At 51.3% G+C, this 20,818-nt stretch overlaps 4 protein-coding genes across 4 annotated transcripts; 1 reads left to right on the top strand and 3 right to left on the bottom strand.

The window, feature by feature from the left end:
• Window positions 1–645: 645 nt before the first annotated feature.
• LOC145399995 (histone H4) lies at window positions 646–957 on the bottom strand. The gene has a single exon (XM_080272494.1). The coding sequence runs from the start codon at window positions 955–957 to the stop codon at window positions 646–648; it is 312 nt and encodes a 103-aa protein (XP_080128620.1).
• Window positions 958–1,378: 421 nt separating this feature from the next.
• Window positions 1,379–1,789, top strand: LOC145399994 (histone H3). The gene has a single exon (XM_080272493.1). The coding sequence runs from the start codon at window positions 1,379–1,381 to the stop codon at window positions 1,787–1,789; it is 411 nt and encodes a 136-aa protein (XP_080128619.1).
• A 6,124-nt stretch (window positions 1,790–7,913) lies between these two features.
• LOC145399993 (histone H2B) lies at window positions 7,914–8,285 on the bottom strand. The gene has a single exon (XM_080272492.1). The coding sequence runs from the start codon at window positions 8,283–8,285 to the stop codon at window positions 7,914–7,916; it is 372 nt and encodes a 123-aa protein (XP_080128618.1).
• A 786-nt stretch (window positions 8,286–9,071) lies between these two features.
• LOC145399992 (histone H4) lies at window positions 9,072–9,383 on the bottom strand. Its single transcript, XM_080272491.1, has one exon. It carries the CDS (start codon window positions 9,381–9,383, stop codon window positions 9,072–9,074), a length of 312 nt encoding a protein of 103 aa, XP_080128617.1.
• Window positions 9,384–20,818: the final 11,435 nt, after the last annotated feature.

The following is a 20,818-nucleotide window of genomic DNA, read 5'->3' as shown; positions in this document are numbered from 1 at the left end:
TGGATTAGTGGGATTTGCCTTCACGATTTACGGAGGCGACTCCCGGAGCACAGCAGAGGAGATGCTCTCGCAACAGGATGGAAATTGCCCTGATAGGTATGGAGAAAGCTTTCCTGAAATGGGGGTGGGGGGGGGAGTAGACCAGAGGAACAGAGAAAGCAATGGCCCAGCAAAATAAGTGATAATGTATATGTATGCAGACGTCCATTTAAATTAGAAGATGTAGTAGCCAAATTGACAGTTGCCTAATCCCCCCCCCCACCTTTTTTTTTTTTTTTTTTTTTAACTGCCAGACAGAGAGAGAGAGAGAGAGAGAGAGAGAGAGAGAGAGGTTTGGTATGGTTCAGTTAGGTTATGGTTGGTTTGGTTTGGTTATGTTAGGTGTGGTAAGAGTTGGTCGGGTTGCATTACATGTTTTCATATCTGTTACATTAAAAGAAAGAGAGAGAGAGAGAGAGAGAGAGAGAGAAAATGGTGCTACCTAACCTGCTCAACGTCTGCATTTACTTATACTACTATGCCTTCATTCATTCTCTTTCACAGAAATTAGGTGTGGACCTCTAAAAGAGGTCCGGGGGTTGCTGTTTATTGTGTGCTTTGCCGTGGCCAGGTGGAATAGTGCCATGCAGTTATGCACGCAGCCTCTTAGCCGCCGAAGCCGTAAAGGGTGCGCCCTTGCCTCTTCAGGGCGTACACCACGTCCATCGCGGTCACGGTCTTACGCTTGGCGTGCTCAGTGTAGGTGACAGCATCGCGAATCACGTTCTCGAGGAACACCTTGAGAACACCGCGGGTCTCCTCGTAGATCAGGCCCGAGATACGCTTCACGCCGCCACGACGAGCCAGACGACGGATGGCAGGCTTGGTGATGCCCTGGATGTTGTCACGAAGCACCTTGCGGTGTCGCTTGGCGCCTCCCTTGCCCAGACCCTTGCCGCCTTTGCCTCGACCAGTCATAGTGTCTACAGCTGCTGCTACTGCTCCTCAGACCCAGTAGTAGTGAGTGTCCACTCCGCTCCCAGCACCAACAATGATGACGACCCCGCTCGCCGACCACCCTTATATAACGCAGTGTCGGTCGTGCAAGTACGAACCTTATCCACCTAACCTCGATTTCAGGCCCAGGCCCAACCCCAGCTCCCAGGAGGCCAATCCTAGAGAGGCGTCGTAGCCAGGTCACGCCACAGGGCATGCCAAATTTTGCAAGCAAACCAGGAATGGCATCGAGAAAGCATGAACAGTAAATCACCGCCATGTACATCACACCCCGACCACTCACACGCCGCCAGTCCGGAGGCAGGCCACATAAAAAGCCGCTGCCAGGCGCGGCGCGCCAACACTCTCGCTCGTCTCACAGCTCCCTCCTCAGTCGCGCGCCATGGCTCGTACCAAGCAGACTGCACGTAAGTCCACTGGAGGCAAGGCCCCTCGCAAGCAGCTGGCCACCAAAGCCGCTCGCAAGTCCGCCCCTGCCACCGGCGGCGTCAAGAAACCCCACCGTTACAGGCCTGGCACTGTGGCCCTGCGTGAGATCCGTCGCTACCAGAAGAGCACTGAGCTGCTTATAAGGAAGCTGCCATTCCAGCGTCTTGTCCGTGAGATCGCCCAGGACTTCAAGACTGACCTGCGCTTCCAGTCCTCTGCCGTCATGGCTCTGCAGGAGGCGTCTGAGGCCTATTTGGTCGGTCTCTTTGAGGACACCAACCTGTGTGCCATCCACGCCAAGCGTGTAACAATCATGCCTAAGGACATCCAGCTGGCCCGCCGCATCCGTGGCGAGCGCGCCTAAGGCGAGAGGCCCCCACCTCCATCGAAAGAAATCTCGGCCCTTTTCAGGGCCAAAACCCTTCTTCAAAGAGAGATGATGACAGACCCTCCCTCAGTTTAGGTTTGCATGTATCAGCTCTTGCTTTTCCGCAGCGAAGCATGCTCACACACGATTGAACTCCATTACTTACATACATGCATTCATTTTTTTCTTTCTTTATTTTATTTATTTATTTATTTATTTTTTTAAACATTTACACTTTTTTTTTTTTTTTTGGGGGGGGGGAGGGGGGAAAACTTGCCTGTTCGTTTATTTCTTTGATTGATCTGTTGTTCACGTCGCATTTTTTGTTGTCGTTATTTGCCAGTTTCGTTTACTTACTCAGCGACTCACTCACGCCCTCATAAAGGTACCCAGGTTTGCACAACGAGAAAGGCATTCCCGCTGCATATTAGCAGATGCTCTCTATCCGTCATGAACGCAAGATGAATCCTTCAGTTACTATGCTGGGGGAAAAAAAAAAAAAAAAAAAAAAAAAAAAAGTGAACCTGAACCCATCGATTTTCACCTGCAGTTGTGCGTGTGTATGTATATTTATACTGTACGTATGTATTTGTGTGTCTTTGTGAGCATGTATGTCTGTGTGTACGGGCGTAAGAGGAGACACACACACACACACACACACACACACACACACACTTACGGACGAATGAACTGTACTTATATACTTACATACATTCATTCATTCATTCATCCTTTTTTCAATCATTCATTTACTTATTTTCTTTTGGGGGGGGAGGGGGAACTTGCCTATTCGTTTATTTCCTTGGTTGATGTGTTGTTGACGCGCATTTTTTGTTGTCGTTATTTGCGTTTCTTTGACTTACTCAGCGATTCACTCACGCCCTCATAAAGGTACACAGGTTTGCACAACGAGAAAGGCATTCCCGCTGCATATTAGCAGATGCTCTCTATCCGTCATGAACGCAAGATGAATCCTTCAGTTACTATGCTGGGGGAAAAAAAAAAGAAAAAAAAAAGTGAACCTGAACCCATCGATTTTCACCTGCAGTTGTGCGTGTGTACAGTATGTATATTTATACTGTACGTATGTATTTGTGTGTCTTTGTGAGCATGTATGTCTGTGTGTACGGGCGTAAGGGGACACACACACACACACACACACACACACACACACTTACGGACGAATGAACTGTACTTATATACTTACATACATGCATTCATTCATTCATTCATCCTTTTTTCAATCATTCATTTACTTATTTTCTTTTTTGGGGTGGGAGGGGGAACTTGCCTATTCGTTTATTTCCTTGGTTGATGTGTTGTTGACGCGCATTTTTTGTTGTCGTTATTTGCGTTTCTTTGACTTACTCAGCGATTCACTCACGCCCTCATAAAGGTACACAGGTTTGCACAACGAGAAAGGCATTCCCGCTGCATATTAGCAGATGCTCTCTATCCGTCATGAACGCAAGATGAATCCTTCAGTTACTATGCTGGAAAAAAAAAAAAAAAAAAAAAAAAAAAAAGGTGAACCTGAACCCATCGATTTTCACCTGCAATTGTGCGTGTGTACAGTATGTATATTTATACTGTACGTATGTATTTGTGTGTCTTTGTGAGCATGTATGTCTGTGTGTACGGGCGTAAGGGGACACACACACACACACACACACACACACACACACACACTTACGGACGAATGAACTGTACTTATATACTTACATACATGCATTCATTCATTCATTCATCCTTTTTTCAATCATTCATTTACTTATTTTCTTTTTTGGGGGGGGAGGGGGAACTTGCCTATTCGTTTATTTCCTTGGTTGATGTGTTGTTGACGCGCATTTTTTGTTGTCGTTATTTGCGTTTCTTTGACTTACTCAGCGATTCACTCACGCCCTCATAAAGGTACACAGGTTTGCACAACGAGAAAGGCATTCCCGCTGCATATTAGCAGATGCTCTCTATCCGTCATGAACGCAAGATGAATCCTTCAGTTACTATGCTGGGGAAAAAAAAAAAAAAAAAAAAAAAAAAAAGTGAACCTGAACCCATCGATTTTCACCTGCAGTTGTGCGTGTGTATGTATATTTATACTGTACGTATGTATTTGTGTGTCTTTGTGAGCATGTATGTCTGTGTGTACGGGCGTAAGAGGAGACACACACACACACACACACACACACACACACACACTTACGGACGAATGAACTGTACTTATATACTTACATACATGCATTCATTCATTCATCCTTTTTTCAATCATTCATTTACTTATTTTCTTTTTTTGGGGGGGAGGGGGAACTTGCCTATTCGTTTATTTCCTTGGTTGATGTGTTGTTGACGCGCATTTTTTGTTGTCGTTATTTGCGTTTCTTTGACTTACTCAGCGATTCACTCACGCCCTCATAAAGGTACACAGGTTTGCACAACGAGAAAGGCATTCCCGCTGCATATTAGCAGATGCTCTCTATCCGTCATGAACGCAAGATGAATCCTTCAGTTACTATGCTGGGGGAAAAAAAAAAGAAAAAAAAAAAAAAGTGAACCTGAACCCATCGATTTTCACCTGCAGTTGTGCGTGTGTATGTATATTTATACTGTACGTATGTATTTGTGTGTCTTTGTGAGCATGTATGTCTGTGTGTACGGGCGTAAGAGGAGACACACACACACACACACACACACACACACACACACACTTACGGACGAATGAACTGTACTTATATACTTACATACATGCATTCATTCATTCATTCATCCTTTTTTCAATCATTCATTTACTTATTTTCTTTTTTGGGGGGGGAGGGGGAACTTGCCTATTCGTTTATTTCCTTGGTTGATGTGTTGTTGACGCGCATTTTTTGTTGTCGTTATTTGCGTTTCTTTGACTTACTCAGCGATTCACTCACGCCCTCATAAAGGTACACAGGTTTGCACAACGAGAAAGGCATTCCCGCTGCATATTAGCAGATGCTCTCTATCCGTCATGAACGCAAGATGAATCCTTCAGTTACTATGCTGGAAAAAAAAAAAAAAAAAAAAAAAAAAAAGGTGAACCTGAACCCATCGATTTTCACCTGCAATTGTGCGTGTGTACAGTATGTATATTTATACTGTACGTATGTATTTGTGTGTCTTTGTGAGCATGTATGTCTGTGTGTACGGGCGTAAGGGGACACACACACACACACACACACACACACACACACACTTACGGACGAATGAACTGTACTTATATACTTACATACATGCATTCATTCATTCATTCATCCTTTTTTCAATCATTCATTTACTTATTTTCTTTTTTTGGGGGGGAGGGGGAACTTGCCTATTCGTTTATTTCCTTGGTTGATGTGTTGTTGACGCGCATTTTTTGTTGTCGTTATTTGCGTTTCTTTGACTTACTCAGCGATTCACTCACGCCCTCATAAAGGTACACAGGTTTGCACAACGAGAAAGGCATTCCCGCTGCATATTAGCAGATGCTCTCTATCCGTCATGAACGCAAGATGAATCCTTCAGTTACTATGCTGGAAAAAAAAAAAAAAAAAAAAAAAGGTGAACCTGAACCCATCGATTTTCACCTGCAATTGTGCGTGTGTACAGTATGTATATTTATACTGTACGTATGTATTTGTGTGTCTTTGTGAGCATGTATGTCTGTGTGTACGGGCGTAAGGGGACACACACACACACACACACACACACACTTACGGACGAATGAACTGTACTTATATACTTACATACATGCATTCATTCATTCATTCATCCTTTGTTCAATCATTCATTTACTTATTTTTGTTTGGGGGGGGAGGGGGAACTTGCCTATTCGTTTATTTCCTTGGTTGATGTGTTGTTGACGCGCATTTTTTGTTGTCGTTATTTGCGTTTCTTTGACTTACTCAGCGATTCACTCACGCCCTCATAAAGGTACACAGGTTTGCACAACGAGAAAGGCATTTCCGCTGCATATTAGGAGATGCTCTCTATCCGTCATGAACGCAAGATGAATCCTTCATTTACAATGCTGGAAAAAAAAAAAAAAAAAAATGAACCCATCGATTCTCGCCTGCAGTTGTGCGTGTGTCCGTATGTTTATACTGTACGTATGTATTTGTGTGTCTTTGTGAGCATGTATGTCTGTGTGTACGGACGTTTGAGGACACACACACACACACACACACACACACACACGCACGCACACACACAGACGAATGAACTATACTTATATACTTACATACATGCATTCATTCATTCATTCTTTTTTCAATCATTCATTTACTTGTTTTGGGCGGGTGGGTGGGGGGGGGAAGGGAACTTACCTATTCGTGTATTTCTTTTGTTGATCTGTTGTTCACGTCGCAGTTTTTGTTGTCGTTATTTGCCTGTTTCGTTTACTTCCTGACCGATTCAGTCACGCCCTCATTCCCGCTGCGTATTAGGAGATGCTCTGTACCCGTCATGAAGGTTTGACAGTGGCCACGAACGCACGGTAAATTCTTCAGTGAATATACTGAGAGGAAAAAAAAAAAAAAAAAAAAAAAAAAAAAAAAAAAAAAAAGGAACCTGAACCCATCGATTTTTAACTGCAGTTGTGCGTGTGTATGTATGTATGTATGTTGTATGTTTATACTGTACGTATGTGTATGTGTGTGTCTTTGTGAGCATGTATGTCTGTGTGTACGGACGTATGAGGGCTTGTGTGTATGTGAGCATGACTTAGTGTGTACGTACATGTGTAGGTCACTGCGTACATAGTATAAATGTATTTGTGCACATGTGTTGTTGTATGTACCTACATTTTATAGGCTGACATGAATAGGCATGATACGATGTCATGCATGTATTTACTGTACGCCTGTTGAGTGGGTTGGTTTGGTACAGGCGGCCTAAGAAGTGCCGGCGGAGTATCCATAAGTTTTCGGTCAGCGATAGTGTCCCTACTCTTCCTTATATCTGTACGGGGTGAAGCCTAATACGTAAAATTGTTACAAGAAACAACAAATCCATGACCAGTTATCTGTATATTTCAAAAGTATTGTAGGAAGCAGTTGGTTCGTTACGATAATAGGAATTCCTAAACGGAACTGAGTGATATTTCACAACTGTCGCTCAGGCAGAGTCGGGAATAAATATGTTGTGGAGTTCAAATCTAGCATGGTAACAGACAGTGACGTTTGGGTAGCGTAAGACTGAACAAAAGGGAGCTTCAATAAACATTGGATATGAATAAATATTATGTAGAAAATAATTTCCGTTACAATACTAGGGAATAATTTAAAGTCATTTATTTCCGTTTCCAATGTCTCGGTGGACGACGACAGAAAGCGGGAAGGAGGCGTAAGCCGGTAAGCTATTTTAAATGTTTCGGTCAACACGCACGAAAGGAGATAACATTCACTCAAGGACATGCAGTTATTACACTGCCTTTGGCCAGTTTCCCACGAAGAAAAATCTCAGGATTATTTCATATAAGACAGGGGGCTATCAAAAAAAAAAAAAAAAAAAAAAAAAAAAAAAAAAGGGACTGGGAGTTTTAGGCGTACCGGCCACCGCGCGCGAAGTTAATACATTTCACATTCATTCAAATCGGGAAAGATAACTAAGTGTTACCATCTAATTTATCACTGCCTCCTGTTATTCATTTTACATCATTATTTGTACGATATAATATATACGATTATTTGGCATGACGTGATGAAGGCATTGAATGTTTACCTCTTATTCACTGTTTTCCTAGAACGCATGGCAGTGGTGAGTGACCGAAGCAATCTGACACTGTGCCGTCACTTCTTGGGGCGACGGTACGTTGTTGTTGGTTGTTCAGATGAATAAGAAGGCCCGCACGCCCCTATTTACTCTTTTATTTTGACTCTATTGTTTTAACCCCCAACCCTAGTTCAAAACATTTCGATTGTGCCTACGTACCCATCCCAAACCACCGTTGCCGAAAAGAAAGAAAGAGAGAGAGAGAGAGAGAGAGAGAGAGAGAGAAAGCTGATAAACCAGAGTTCCTGAGTGGAAAATTGGTAAGTCTGTCTTTCCCCTTTTTATCGAAAATCTTGTGGCTCCGATTGGAGCCGGAAATGTTGAAATGGCCAAGAGTGTAACCTCTCTACTTTGAGGAGGTGTACTTGGTGACAGCCTTGGTGCCTTCAGACACGGCGTGCTTGGCCAGCTCGCCAGGGAGGAGCAGCCTGACGGCCGTCTGGATCTCCCGGCTGGTGATGGTTGAACGCTTGTTGTAGTGTGCCAGGCGTGAAGCCTCTGCAGCAATGCGCTCGAAGATGTCATTCACGAAAGAGTTCATGATAGACATCGCCTTGGAGGAAACACCGGTGTCAGGGTGGACCTGCTTGAGCACTTTGTAGATGTAGATGCTGTAGCTCTCCTTCCTCCTACGCTTCTTCTTCTTGTCTCCCTTGGCAATGGCCTTCTGGGCCTTGCCGGCCTTCTTAGCGGCCTTTCCGGAGGTCTTGGGTGGCATGGCGGCGCCGAGTCAGACGGTATGTGCACGGTGCGGGAGCGAGCGAGAGACTGAGTCGACATGGGGGCCGCGCTTGCTGAAATCCTTATATGTGATTTCTGCCCGATCGCAGCCCGGCTTCTGCCTCCTTCCCATTCGCGGGTGGGATGGGGTCGGATCGGGAAGACGGGTATTTAAGGGAAGGTCGCGCGGGCCGGGGACGCATTAGTCTTCTCCTGAAGGTCCTACTACTCCAGCAGCAGCAGCAGCAGCAGCAGCATGTCCGGACGTGGCAAGGGAGGCAAGGTGAAGGGAAAGTCCAAGTCCCGATCTAGCAGGGCTGGGCTCCAGTTCCCCGTCGGCAGGATCCACCGTCTCCTTCGTAAAGGCAATTACGCCGAGCGTGTGGGTGCTGGTGCTCCCGTCTACTTGGCTGCAGTCATGGAGTACCTAGCAGCTGAAGTGCCAGACAGAGAGAGTGAGGTTTGGTATGGTTCAGTTAGGTTATGGTTGGTTTGGTTTGGTTATGTTAGGTGTGGTAAGAGTTGGTCGGGTTGCATTACATGTTTTCATATCTGTTACATTAAAAGAAAGAGAGAGAGAGAGAGAGAGAGAGAGAGAGAGAGAGAGAAAATGGTGCTACCTAACCTGCTCAACGTCTGCATTTACTTATACTACTATGCCTTCATTCATTCTCTTTCACAGAAATTAGGTGTGGACCTCTAAAAGAGGTCCGGGGGTTGCTGTTTATTGTGTGCTTTGCCGTGGCCAGGTGGAATAGTGCCATGCAGTTATGCACGCAGCCTCTTAGCCGCCGAAGCCGTAAAGGGTGCGCCCTTGCCTCTTCAGGGCGTACACCACGTCCATCGCGGTCACGGTCTTACGCTTGGCGTGCTCAGTGTAGGTGACAGCATCGCGAATCACGTTCTCGAGGAACACCTTGAGAACACCGCGGGTCTCCTCATAGATCAGGCCCGAGATACGCTTCACGCCGCCACGACGAGCCAGACGACGGATGGCAGGCTTGGTGATGCCCTGGATGTTGTCACGAAGCACCTTGCGGTGTCGCTTGGCGCCTCCCTTGCCCAGACCCTTGCCGCCTTTGCCTCGACCAGTCATAGTGTCTACAGCTGCTGCTACTGCTCCTCAGACCCAGTAGTAGTCAGTGTCCACTCCGCTCCCAGCACCAACAATGATGACGACCCCGCTTTTGTTTGTGTTGTGTTTGTGAGATATTCGTCCCAGTTTCCTGGGACACGGGCAAACAGAGAGCCCGTCACAGGTGCGCACTACTTGCGCGAACTTGCTTTATCGAGGTGGAGGGTAATTCCTTACCGTAGTAAGTAATATATTTGGTGGAGCATGGGCAACAATGCCAGCAGCGTCCCTAAAGACATCACCAGTTCGGGCTAGGGCCGAGTCGAGCTCAGACCTGAGCCTGGTGGTGGCTGGGCAGTCCAGAAGATAATGCAAAAGGGGCTCCTCACAGCTGGCCAAGCAATGTTCACACGGGTCTGGCTCCATACCCCTAATTTGCTTGTAGCAAAGAAACCCAAGACGCAATCTTCGAAGTCGGACTACAATAAAATTAGGTAGTCCTGGGGGGAGCGACAGAAGGGAATACAACGTGGCAGTAGCATACCATTTTGCAGAGCAAGAGCCCTCCGTGACCCAGAGTTGATGGTCCTCTAGGGATAGTCTGCCTATGGTGGCAGTGAGAGTGCGGATGAGGTGCGAGGGACTAGGGCGTAATGGGAATGTGATGTCTGGGAGATCGCAAGCTGAGCACGCCGCGTCATCAGCACGCTCGTTGCCACTAATTCCCACATGTCCCGGGAGCCAGTGAAGGTTAATCGTTGCGCCCCTATGGACAAGGAGTGACGCAAATGTGTGAATCGCTGTGAGGAGAAAGACGTTGTCATGCAGCGAGAAGGATCGTAATCTCTGAATGGAGGAAAGAGAGTCTGTGTGAATTATGACTCGATTGCGACGATGGTGGTGAACATGGCGCAAAGCACCCAGGATGGCCGCAAGTTCCGCCTGGAAAGCGGAGATACCAGAAGAGAGTCGCCAAGCTTCCACTATTTGCCCAGAGACAAAGGCCGCTCCAGCTGCGCCATTAGGGGAAACAGAGCCATCAGTGTAGTAGATGGCTGAGTCTGGTGAGGCCAGAGCTGCCACCCTACTGAGACCCTCCTGGCGAAGGAGTGCTGGAATCAAGGAGCGGGGTTTAGCCTCCGATGGACCAAAAATATTAAAAAGGGGAGGATCCCATGGCGGTGGATCAACGTATCCAGGAAAGGGAGAGTCGGGATCTTGACATAGGCTCGCAGCAGCTCCCAAACCATGGATGGCAGCGGCTGTGGTGCGGGCCCAGTCACGCTGAGGGGCCGGCTCTGGTGGGCGGCAGAGAAGGCGTTTTAGGAGGGCAGAGACAGGCAGGTGAGGCAGGCACTGTATTAGCTTCAGAGTGATAATTGCCGCTCATAAAACAATGCGATGGGCCAGAGATGGAAGGCCACCCTCCATACGCAGATTTGCAAGTCGGGTCCAGCGTGGAGCACCCAGCATAATGCGGAGGGCATCATTCTGGATGACCTCCAGAGATCTAGCGACTGGCGGAGCAAGGCCCGTTAAGCAGATGGCGCTGTAGTCCACCAAGGATCGGACTGCGTGTGTATAAAAGGTCCGTAGGACGGAAAATGATGCCCCCAAACTCCGCCTGGACAGATAGCGGAGAGCAGCCATGCGGGTGGATGCACACTCCCTCAGGTACTGAACATGGCAGGCAAAGTTGAGACCCGCGTCAAGCCAGACCCCCAAGTACCGATGTGCAGTGACCATGGAGAGCTGATGGCCACCGAGCAGCAGTGGAAAGTCTGGGGGGCGGAGTCAAAATGGCAGGCACTTTGTCTTCTGGAAGTTAATTTTTAGGCCTAACTCAGCACACTTGACATGGAGCCGAGAAAGGGCCAAGTCTGGCTGTCGGAAACAATCCTTTCTTGTAAATACGAGGGCAAGATCGTCTGCATAACAGAGGAGGGTGACGCCAGGCCCGTAATCGAGAGATAAGAGCCCCTCCATAAGGATATTAAACAGGAGGGGGCTTAGTACGCTCCCCTGTGGCGTGCCATTTGAATGTTTGCAAAAGTGTGAGAGGTGCCCCTGGAATCTGACCCCTGCGGAGCGATCCGTAAAGAAGTCCCTGATCCAGGCTAAAAGCCTGCCTCCCACACCCCTGTCTGCAAGGGCAGCCAGAATAACTGTAGGGCTGGCTAGTTCAAACGCCTTTTCAAGGTCGAGGAAGACGGCCATCCCCCTTCCCCCTCTCAGTTCCCCAAGGAAAGACGCGAGGCAGTGAGTGGCACTCCTACCATGGTGATACGCGAAAATCCTTGGGTGCAGTGGTCCCAGCCGCCAAGCGAGACGAGCCCGCACAATCCTCTCAGCCGTTTTTCCAATACAGCTAAGGAGGGAGATGGGGCGCATGGCGGTAGGATCACGAGGCTTAGGAATCGGGTGTATAACAGCCGCCTTCCACGACCTTGGCAGACGCCCCTCAGACCACGAGAGGTTGATCAGATCAAGTAGGCGCTCGCTGCCGCAATCCCCAGCATGTGACAGCAGTGAATACGTGATTCCGTCCAGTCCAGGCGCAGAGTCTGTGGTGCAGTGCTTTTTGAACCTCCCCGCTGGTGATGGGACAATCAGCTGGGTCTGGCCTATCACAGGCAGCCTGAACTGCCGTGGCACGAGCAGTGCATAGCTGAGCCTGTAGAACCTGGACGGATTGCGGGAGATTGCTTGAAGCAGAGCGATCCGCGAAGTGCTGAGCGAGGCGGCTGGCCTCTGCGGCAGGATCAGGATGCGAGGGCGGCCGAGGAGGACGTGGATCGGAGATGGACCTGATTCTCCTCCACATCTCCCTGAGTGTGGAGTGAGCATCTAAGGTACGACACCATCCAATCCACGCCTCCTCCTTGAGGCGGCGTTTCTCTGTGGTGACGTGTCGCGTGACAGCCACCAGGTACCGACGGTGTGGAGATGTGCGACGCCGTCGGTACTGCCTGCGTGCCGCATTTAGCCGCCGGTTCAATTCCTTGACCCTGTCGCAGTAAATCCAGCCGTCCCGATAGCACCTCGCGGACCGACGCTGCAGGGGGATAGCAAGAGAGGCAGCCTGTGAAAAAATACTCGCCACCTGATCTGCTCGTCTCTCGAGGTCTGAGGCGGGAGGAGATGCAGCAAAGGCCCCAGCTAAGGCCTGTGCAAACGCCACCCAGTCGGCCCTGCGGAAGTCCCACCGCAAAGGAGGGGGCGGCGTCGGTGGGAGTGGAGCAGTCGGCAGAGTGACCTCTAGGGCAAAATGATCACTGGCGAGGTGTCGGTGCAGCGACCATGTTGCCGAGCTCGCAAGGGGGGAGGACACAAACGCCAAGTCCAGACGCCCCCCGTCAATATGTGTGGCCTCAGTGGTGTCGTTTAATAGGGCAACACCACCCACCTCCTCCAGTATTAAAGAGATGTGTCGTCCTGCATCGTTGGGCCGAAGAGGCGAAGAGAGCAGGGCGTGGTGGGCATTGAAGTCGCCCCCAATGTACACAGCTCCCCTGGCAGCTTGGGAGAAAAGTTCCCCCAACTCCAGGGTGCTCCTCTGGCTCCGGTATACATTGTATACCGTTAGGGGCGACGTCGCCAGATGGAGAACCACGCCCTGAACCTCCACATCAGGTCCACAGAAAGGAGGGGGCTCACAATCCGTGCACTCGATGTGGTCCCGGACCAGAACGGCACATCCCCGTGTAACGCCACGAATATACGGGAGGAGATGGGTGGTGTATCCCGAGAGATGGAAAGAGGAATTGCCTGGGAGCAGGGTCTCCTGCAGGAGAATGACATCAGGGCGGTCCTTTGCGGCCGCTTCCTGCAAAAGGGGGAGCTTGCTCCGTGCTCCCAAGCAATTCCACTGGAGGAGCCTGAGAGAGCGGTCTACTGGCCGTCCGGCAACAGTTGCGGACGGTCGTTCTCCTGCAGCAGTGGTGAGGCCCTCTCCATCACTCTGGACCCTGATGGTATTAGGGTTTGCCTCAAACGATGACGCTGACGGGGCAGCTGTGCGATAGACAGAGCATTGGGAGGTCGTGGCCTGACCCTCTTGGACGGCCGAGTTGTCCTGTGCGGTGTGGGACGAGGTCGCCCTGCCGAACGAGCTGGGCGGCGAGGGGACAGAGGAGCACCTAGGTTCGCCATCTTCCTCTCGATCGCCCGGTCCACGAGGCGATTGGCAGCTTCGGCAAGAGGCTCGGTTGGGAGAGGGATGTTGAGGGTGGAAGCTATTGTCTTTGCTAGGGTCGTCGCGAGCTCTATTGCAAAGGTCCTGAGCTCCTCCGTTGTGAAGATCACTGGAGGAGCAGGAGCGAGGGGTGGACTGGGTGTGGAGGCAGACACTGGTGGCGGAATGGACATTGGCCGACTGGTCGCTACAGTGGGAAGTGGTGGCGAGACAGGCGGCTGTTGGCGGTGGACCTCTGCTGTGGTCTGTACCACAGTCAGAGCTGAGGGCAATGGAGGGAACTCTTGGTCGCTGAGAGGTGGTGGGCACTGAGTGAGAGGGCGGCGCTGTTGTCCCCAGACGAAGGTGCCTGGGGGAGCTGGAGTGGCACTGGCGGTTTGCTGCTCTTGCACCCACGCAACCTGCCTCTCTCGGCCCTGGTTCACCTTCTTGACCCTCGCAGGGCAACTGGGGTGCCAGGCATGGTGTCGCCCTGAGCAATTGGGGCATTTTGCTGTTGTCGGCTCTCCCGCTTTGAGCTGCTGCAGGCACTGCTCCATGTCGTGTGCTCCACTGCATATCCCGCAGATGATGGGGCGGTTGCAGGTGGCGCGATGGTGGCCGAAACGATGACACCTGTAGCAGCGCAGCGGCTCGGGCGTGAAGGGGCGGAGGTAAAACACCCCCCAATTGCCCAGGTCGACCGATTTTACTAGAGGTCCCCGCAGCGTTACACGGACCTGCAGCGTCTCCTCCCGCGTACGCTGATTTTGGCATCGTACTGCCTCTTCGATGAGGTCGTGTTGGAGTAGGATATTCACTGGCATACGCCGGGGATATCCCATCACCACCGCCTTTGTCGTATGGCCGCCTTGGGGCAGTTCGACGATCTTGACGATCGGGGCCTCCTCCTCCGCCACTGCTTTCAGGCGAAGGTACGATCCCTCTTCGGTGGGGATCAGCACACAGCTTTCGTCGCGACCAAAGCGATTCATGGCCGCGAGGCCGGGCAGGTGTCGCTCCAGAGCCGCTACCGCGTCGTAGCTGGTGCTGAATCCTTCCTGAAGAGGGACCCGAAAGGCCGGGAAAGCAGAGTGTGGAGGCTGAGGAGCCGCAACTGTGACCGAGGGGCGTGCAGCGGGGGGAGGCCGCCAAGGCCCTGGAGGCTTCGATGCTGGTGGCAGTGCGTTTCCCTGCGGAGCTCGCCGTGTTTTACGCTTCACAGGGCTGAAGCCTTCATCATCAGGAGAGGCAGCAGGTACAGCAGAAGGGTCTGCAGGTAGTGTATGCTCCACTTGGGGTGGCTCATTATGGCTGGTTGCGGTGGTAGGTCCCAAAGGAGCAGAAGGTGGCGTGGCAAGGTCAGGTGTCAGGCAGCAAGGGGCCTTGGGAGGAGTGGCAGCCTTACGGGTTGCGCCAGTGGCTGGTTCAATGGCAGAAGCATCTGAAACTCCCTCCATCGCCTCATGTACACGTGCAACCTTGGCCGCACGTGTGGAAGTGGAAGGGGGGGATGAGGCATCATCCTTAGGATTGGGAGAGAGCCTTGCAGGCCTGGAAGGGGAGGCGACAGGGGCCTCGCCAGACGTCGACGAGCGAGAGCTGGCATCAGATAGATGCCGCTCCCGCTTCGCACCTGGCAAAGTTGCAGGGCCAGAAGGCCGCTGCTTGCAAGACTTAGGAGAGGAGCGTCGGCCAGTAGTCACGCCAGGCGTCGACGAGCGAGAGCTGGCATCGGACAGACGCCGCTCTCGCTTCGCACCTGACACAGTAGCAGGGCGGACAGGCCTCTGCTTGGAAGACAAGGGGAGGGCTTGCCCTGTGGGCCTAGGGACCTGGGTCCCCTTCATGGTCTCCGCCAGACAGACGCGAACACAAACACCCACAGACAACACTCACACACATATACCACACACCCACCAAAACAGACACACAAAAGAAAAACACGGCAAAAAAAAGGCCCTACAGTAGAGGGGACCTAAAACTCCCCGCCCTCTAAAGGGCGACGAAGGAGACCCACTACTGCCCCGTGAGGGACTTAACCTAACCCTAACAGAAAAGCCGCCCCCAACGCTTCCTATAACCAGGCCCTAAAGGCCCCCCCTCATGGAAGTGCCCTAACGGCACCCCTTCAGGGTTCGGCGTCGTACCACGTTGGGGGACACTAGCGGCTGGCCGTGAAAAAAAAAAAAAAAAAAAAAAAAAAACACCCACACACACAAGCTCGCTCACACACACACACACAAGCAAGCAGGGCCTATCTGTCAGAGACAGAGTCTTGCCCAAAACGAGAGAAACAACTGAAAATTGTTCTCAGTGAAAAAGACTAAGTCCAGTGAAGCCAAAAGGTTCGAAAACTCCCGAAAATCTGTCTCAGGCAACGATACAGAGTCGATAGCTCAGGAGAGACTAGCCAGACGTCTTCTCACCACGAGAGCTAGACAGGGAGTGCGACCCCGCGTTCGTTCGTTCGTTTTAATATTTCCTCCACCTATAGTGGAGGCCGGGCCATACATTAGCCCGGTCGGTGGGGTTAGGCTTTGGTGTGAATGGGGAAGACAGGCCGTGTGAACAGGGCGGACGTGCCGCCCTGTGCACACTCTGTTTCTTAGGCTTTATGTATAAAAATAAATAAATAAATAAATAAAAAAAAATAATAATAATAATAATAATAAGTAAATAATTAAAATTAGGGTGGAGGGTGCGTGCTTTGCACCACTTGAAGGAGGGCACTGAATGGGGCGGTGGCAACGATGCTGGCTGCGGTCTTTCGGAGGGTGCTGAGTGGGATTGCTGCAGTGTGGGCTCTAGGAATGTCAGGATTAGGGTAGGTGGATTTTGCCCTGAGGCGGGAGGTGACTGGGCAGCGAAGAAGGTAATGGAGCAGTGGGTAAGGGGTGTCGGCTTGGCAGTGCTCGCATTCTGTGGGAGGGGGGTCGCTTGCTGTTTCTAGTTCAGGGAGGCTGGGGTATCCCAATCTGAGGCGGCGGAGTTGGTTGAGCAAGCGATTGTCTTTTGGCAGAGATGGTTTGAGTGGCGCGTATTGAGTGGCCTGGGCAAACCACATTGCAGAAGGAGAGCCGAGCTGTACTTCCTGATTGTGGTCTTCTCGGCTGAGGGCTTTTGCGCGGTGTTGAATTTGCCTCTTGATGTTTGAGAAGCTCTGTGCTGTCTCTATGTCAATGGTGGGGCGTAATGTTGCTTGTCTCGCAGTGTCATCTGCCTTTTCATTGCCCCTGATGCCTACGTGACTGGGGATCCAATGTATAATGACTGATCCCCCTGCATCCTGTATTTGCTGGGTTGTAGCAAGTAGGTCTGTGACGATGAAGATGTTGTCGGTGGGAAGAGGCTGTCTAAGGGTGTGGACGGCTGCCATAGAGTCGGAGTGAATGATGATAGCGGATGAAGGGTTATGGAGCAGGGCATCCTTTAGTGCAGCTGCTATTGCCACCAGTTCCGCTTGTAGTGTGGAAGCTCCGTTGGTTAGGCAGAAACCCTGTGCTCTTTGTTCACAGACAAAGGCTGCAGCTGCTCGACCATCAGAGACAGAGCCATCAGTATAGTAGGTGACAGCATCCTTTGGGGTGATGGTGTGGATGCGCTTTAGGCCTTCTTGGCGGAGTTGCTGGGTGGGGGTGTGTGATTTGGGAGGTGTATTGGTGATGACTGTTTTGCACAAAGGTGGGTCCCATGGGGCTTGGGGACGATAGTGGGGGGCAAGAGAGTCAGGGGCTTGATTTATGAATGAGGATGTCTCGAGGGCGTGGATGGCTCTGGCTGTGCTGTGGAGCCAGCTACCCGTGAGTATCTCAGGGTGGAGGCCTACTGATGTTTTGATTCGTGATAAAAGCGGTAGTGGAGATGCACTGCGGGCTAGTTTGGTGGCAAGGGTAGCAACACGAGTTTGGATGCGGAGGTTAAGGCTAATGAGGTCACACTCGAGGCGGAGGTTGACAAGCTTTGTCCACCTCGGAGAGCCGGACATGATCCTCATGGCTTCATTTTGTATGACTTCTAGTTTTTGGGAGTGTCCTGCATCGATTGCTGGGAGAACAGGTGCGGAATAGTCTATGACTTATCTGATGGTCTGCATGTAAAAGAGGCGGAGGACCTTAAAGGTGGCTCCACCCCCTTTGCCTGCTAGAGCTCTCAGTGCCGAGATCCTGGTTTTGGTTTTATCTCTCAGGCGTACAACTTCGGGTCTGAAAGAGAAGTGGGAATCGATAGTCACGCCCAGGTATTTGTGTGTGGTGACGTATGAAATGGGCGTTTGCCCGAGGCTCAGTTGGTTGATGGGAGGTCTGATGTTGATAGGGAGGGCCTTTGTTTTGGTGGCATTAATTTTGAGGCCGAGTTCTTGGCACGCTGAGTGTATTTTAGAGAGGGCTTTCTGGCCTTGAGCATGGTAAGGACCTCTGTGGATGGCAAGGGCTAGATCATCTGCATAACACAGCAGTCTGATCCCAGGTCCAAAGTCGATGTGTAGGAGGCACTCCACAAGGGCATTGAATAGGGTTGGACTGAGAATGCTGCCTTGTGGAGTGCCATTTTGGTGTTTGTGGGGGGAAGAGGTGAATCCTTGGAAGTGGACAGCAGCTTCACGATCTCGGAAGAAGTCTTCGAGCCAACAAAGGAGGCGACCCCTCACTCCCCTGCGTGCCAGGGTTGCGAGGATAGCCTCTGGGCATGCTAGCTCGAAGGCCTTCTCGAGATCTATAAGACAGCTAGACCTCTGCCTCCTCGGAATTCAGACAGGAAGGAGCTGAGGCATTCTGAGGCACCTTTGCCCTTCATGTAGGCGAAGATGTGGCTGTGTGGGGGAGGCAGTGACCAAGTCAGACGGTGGAGAACCATTCGCTCCGCAGTTTTGCCAAGGCAACTGAGAAGGGAGATAGGACGGGGGTTGTTGGGGTCGTTTTGTTTAGGGATGGGGTGGATTACAGCACGCTTCCACTGCGAGGGTATACGTCCGAGGGTCAAGGAGTGGTTGAGGAGGTCAAGGAAGGCCTTCCTAGTCACTGGACCTGCATGTGAAAGCATGCTGTAAGTAATCCCATCTGAACCTGGAGCGGTGTCAGTGCTAGTTTTGTAGGTGTGTGTTAGTTCGTGTATGGTGAAAGGGCAGTCTGTCTCGGCTGGGGTGTTTTTATTAATGTGGATCAGATGTGCTCTGTGTTGGTGTAGGTCATCTTGTTTGCGTCTGGTGGAGAGCGGGAGTTGTTGGGGGGAGGTTCTAAGGGCAAAGGCCTCAGCCATGTCCTCAGCTTTTCCACGGGGGTTGGGGTGGGTCGGGGGGTGGGCAGTGGGAGGGCTAGAGACTGCTTTTAGTTTCCTCCAAATTGAGCCAAGATTGGTGTGAGCTCCCAGAGATTGGCACCACTCCAGCCATTTCTGCTCTTTTATGCTGTTCTTCTCCGCTATAGAGTGCCTGATAACACTTTGGAGATATCTTAGTGCATCGGGGGTGGGGTTGGAGCGGTAGATCTTTTTAGCTCTGTTTAGATGGTGGTTGAGCTCTTTGACCCTAGGGTTATAATACCAATGGTCTTTGTGAAAGTGTTTTGGAGGACTGGTGATGGGGATTGCTGTGTCTGCTGCCGCCTGGAAGGCCTCCGTGATTTGGTTGGCATGGCTGTCAAGATCAGGTGAGGGGTCTAGGGTAAGGAGATGGTGGTCTAGGGTGTTTGTAAATAAGCCCCAGTTTGCTTGTTTCGTGTTCCATCGTGGGGGGGGCCCAGGGGGCTTCGGTAGGGGAGTGATTCCTAGGGAGCAGAGGATGGCGTGGTGATCTGATGTTAAGGTGGGGTGGATCTCCCAAGTGGATCGAGGAACGAGAGTGGAGGAAACAAGGGAGAGATCCAGCCTACCTCCCTGTAGGTGCGTAGGGGTGTTGGTGTTGTTGAGGAGGGATATGGTCGGGGTTTCTTCAAGTACTAGAGCTATGTGGCGTCCTGTTGGGTTAGCTGGGCTTCGGGATCCGAGGCACATGTGGTGGGCATTCATGTCCCCCCCTATGAATATTTCCTCCGATTGTGAAAGGGCGAAAAGCTCTCCCAGGTATAGATCGGCTGCAGGCGGACGATAGACGTTGAAGATTTTTATATTTCCGTTTGCCAGGGTGAGTTCTACTCCCTGAATTTCAGCTCTGGGTCCACAGTCTGGGAGGGGGTCGATGGCTATTGCAGGGATGTGATTTCTGACGAGGATGGCACAGCCTCGGGGACCGCCACGAGCACAGGGAAGAAGGAAGGGGGTAAAACCCCGCAACCGCAGTGGTTGGCGCTTGTTAAGAAGAGTTTCCTGCAGGAGGAAGACATCGATGTTGTCTTTATGGGCAGCCTCCTCGAGCAGAGAACGTTTTGCAGAGGCACCGTTGATATTCCACTGCAGTATGCGAAGAGATGTGGAAGGGGAGGTGATTTGTTGTGAGGTATGGGGGTGGCTTGCAGTGTTTAGGTCATTCTGGTTGATGGAGTGGATGTGGGAAGTGGTGATCTGGATCGAGGTCTCCCTTTCTCCCCGGAGGGGGTGTGATGTCGGTGGCTGGGGGCTCCTGCATGCTTGCCAAGGTGTTCTTGAGGCCTGTTGATGGAGATGGAGCGGCTTCTGTTTCTTGGATCCCGTGATGCTGGTGTTGCACGGGATCGTGAGTTTTGGCGGTGTCGGTGGCGTGGTTGGTGGGCAGTGGCTGGGTTGGATGGGGTTGGTGGGGGTTGGAGTGGCGCCTGTAGTGTGGGGGTGGCTGGGGGGAGTTTGTCGGGGGTGGCGTTGGTCCGATCTGGATGCTCGATCCACTGTTGTATGGCTTGGTGGGTTACCTGGAGGAGGGGTTTGGGGTCGAATTGTTGTCCCAGGATCTTTCCGAGTTCCTCTGCTATTGTGGTGCATAGGTGGCGGCTTAGGGATCTGAAGTCCTCTATGCTGGTGGTGGCAAGGCCTGGGAGATAAGTGGTGTCTGGTGAGGTTTGGGTGGAGGAGTCTATGTTGGTCTGTGTGCTGGCGTCGGTGTGTTGTGGGGTGGAGGGGGGGTGGCGAGGTGGCTGCTGGGTTAAGGTACGTGGTTGGCGAGCTGGGTTTCTTTGTGGGTGGAAAGCCGATGGGGATGGGGTGGGGTTGGGTAGTGGGGGAAACTCGGTGGGCTGTGGAGGAGGGAGAGGGAGAGACGAGGTTTGGGGGATGATGGGGGGCACGCCCCAGGCGTTGGTGGTTGGAGAGGCTAGGGGTACAGGGAGATGGTCTTGGACCCAACGTGTCTCCCTCTCTATCCCCCACTGCACAC

The sequence above is a fragment of the Coenobita brevimanus genome, chromosome 51 (assembly GCF_032717465.1).
Source record: "Coenobita brevimanus isolate Jiangsu-jjx chromosome 51, ASM3271746v2, whole genome shotgun sequence".
Lineage (NCBI taxonomy): Eukaryota > Metazoa > Arthropoda > Malacostraca > Decapoda > Coenobitidae > Coenobita > Coenobita brevimanus.
Note: the sequence above shows the minus strand (reverse complement) of the source record. Positions and strands in the feature narration are given on the sequence as shown.

Bases quoted from the DNA above. Each gene is read 5' to 3' on its own strand.
- LOC145399993 (XM_080272492.1), bottom strand. From the start codon at position 8,285: ATGCCACCCAAGACCTCCGGAAAGGCCGCTAAGAAGGCCGGCAAGGCC.
- LOC145399994 (XM_080272493.1), top strand. From the start codon at position 1,379: ATGGCTCGTACCAAGCAGACTGCACGTAAGTCCACTGGAGGCAAGGCC.
- LOC145399992 (XM_080272491.1), bottom strand. From the start codon at position 9,383: ATGACTGGTCGAGGCAAAGGCGGCAAGGGTCTGGGCAAGGGAGGCGCC.
- LOC145399995 (XM_080272494.1), bottom strand. From the start codon at position 957: ATGACTGGTCGAGGCAAAGGCGGCAAGGGTCTGGGCAAGGGAGGCGCC.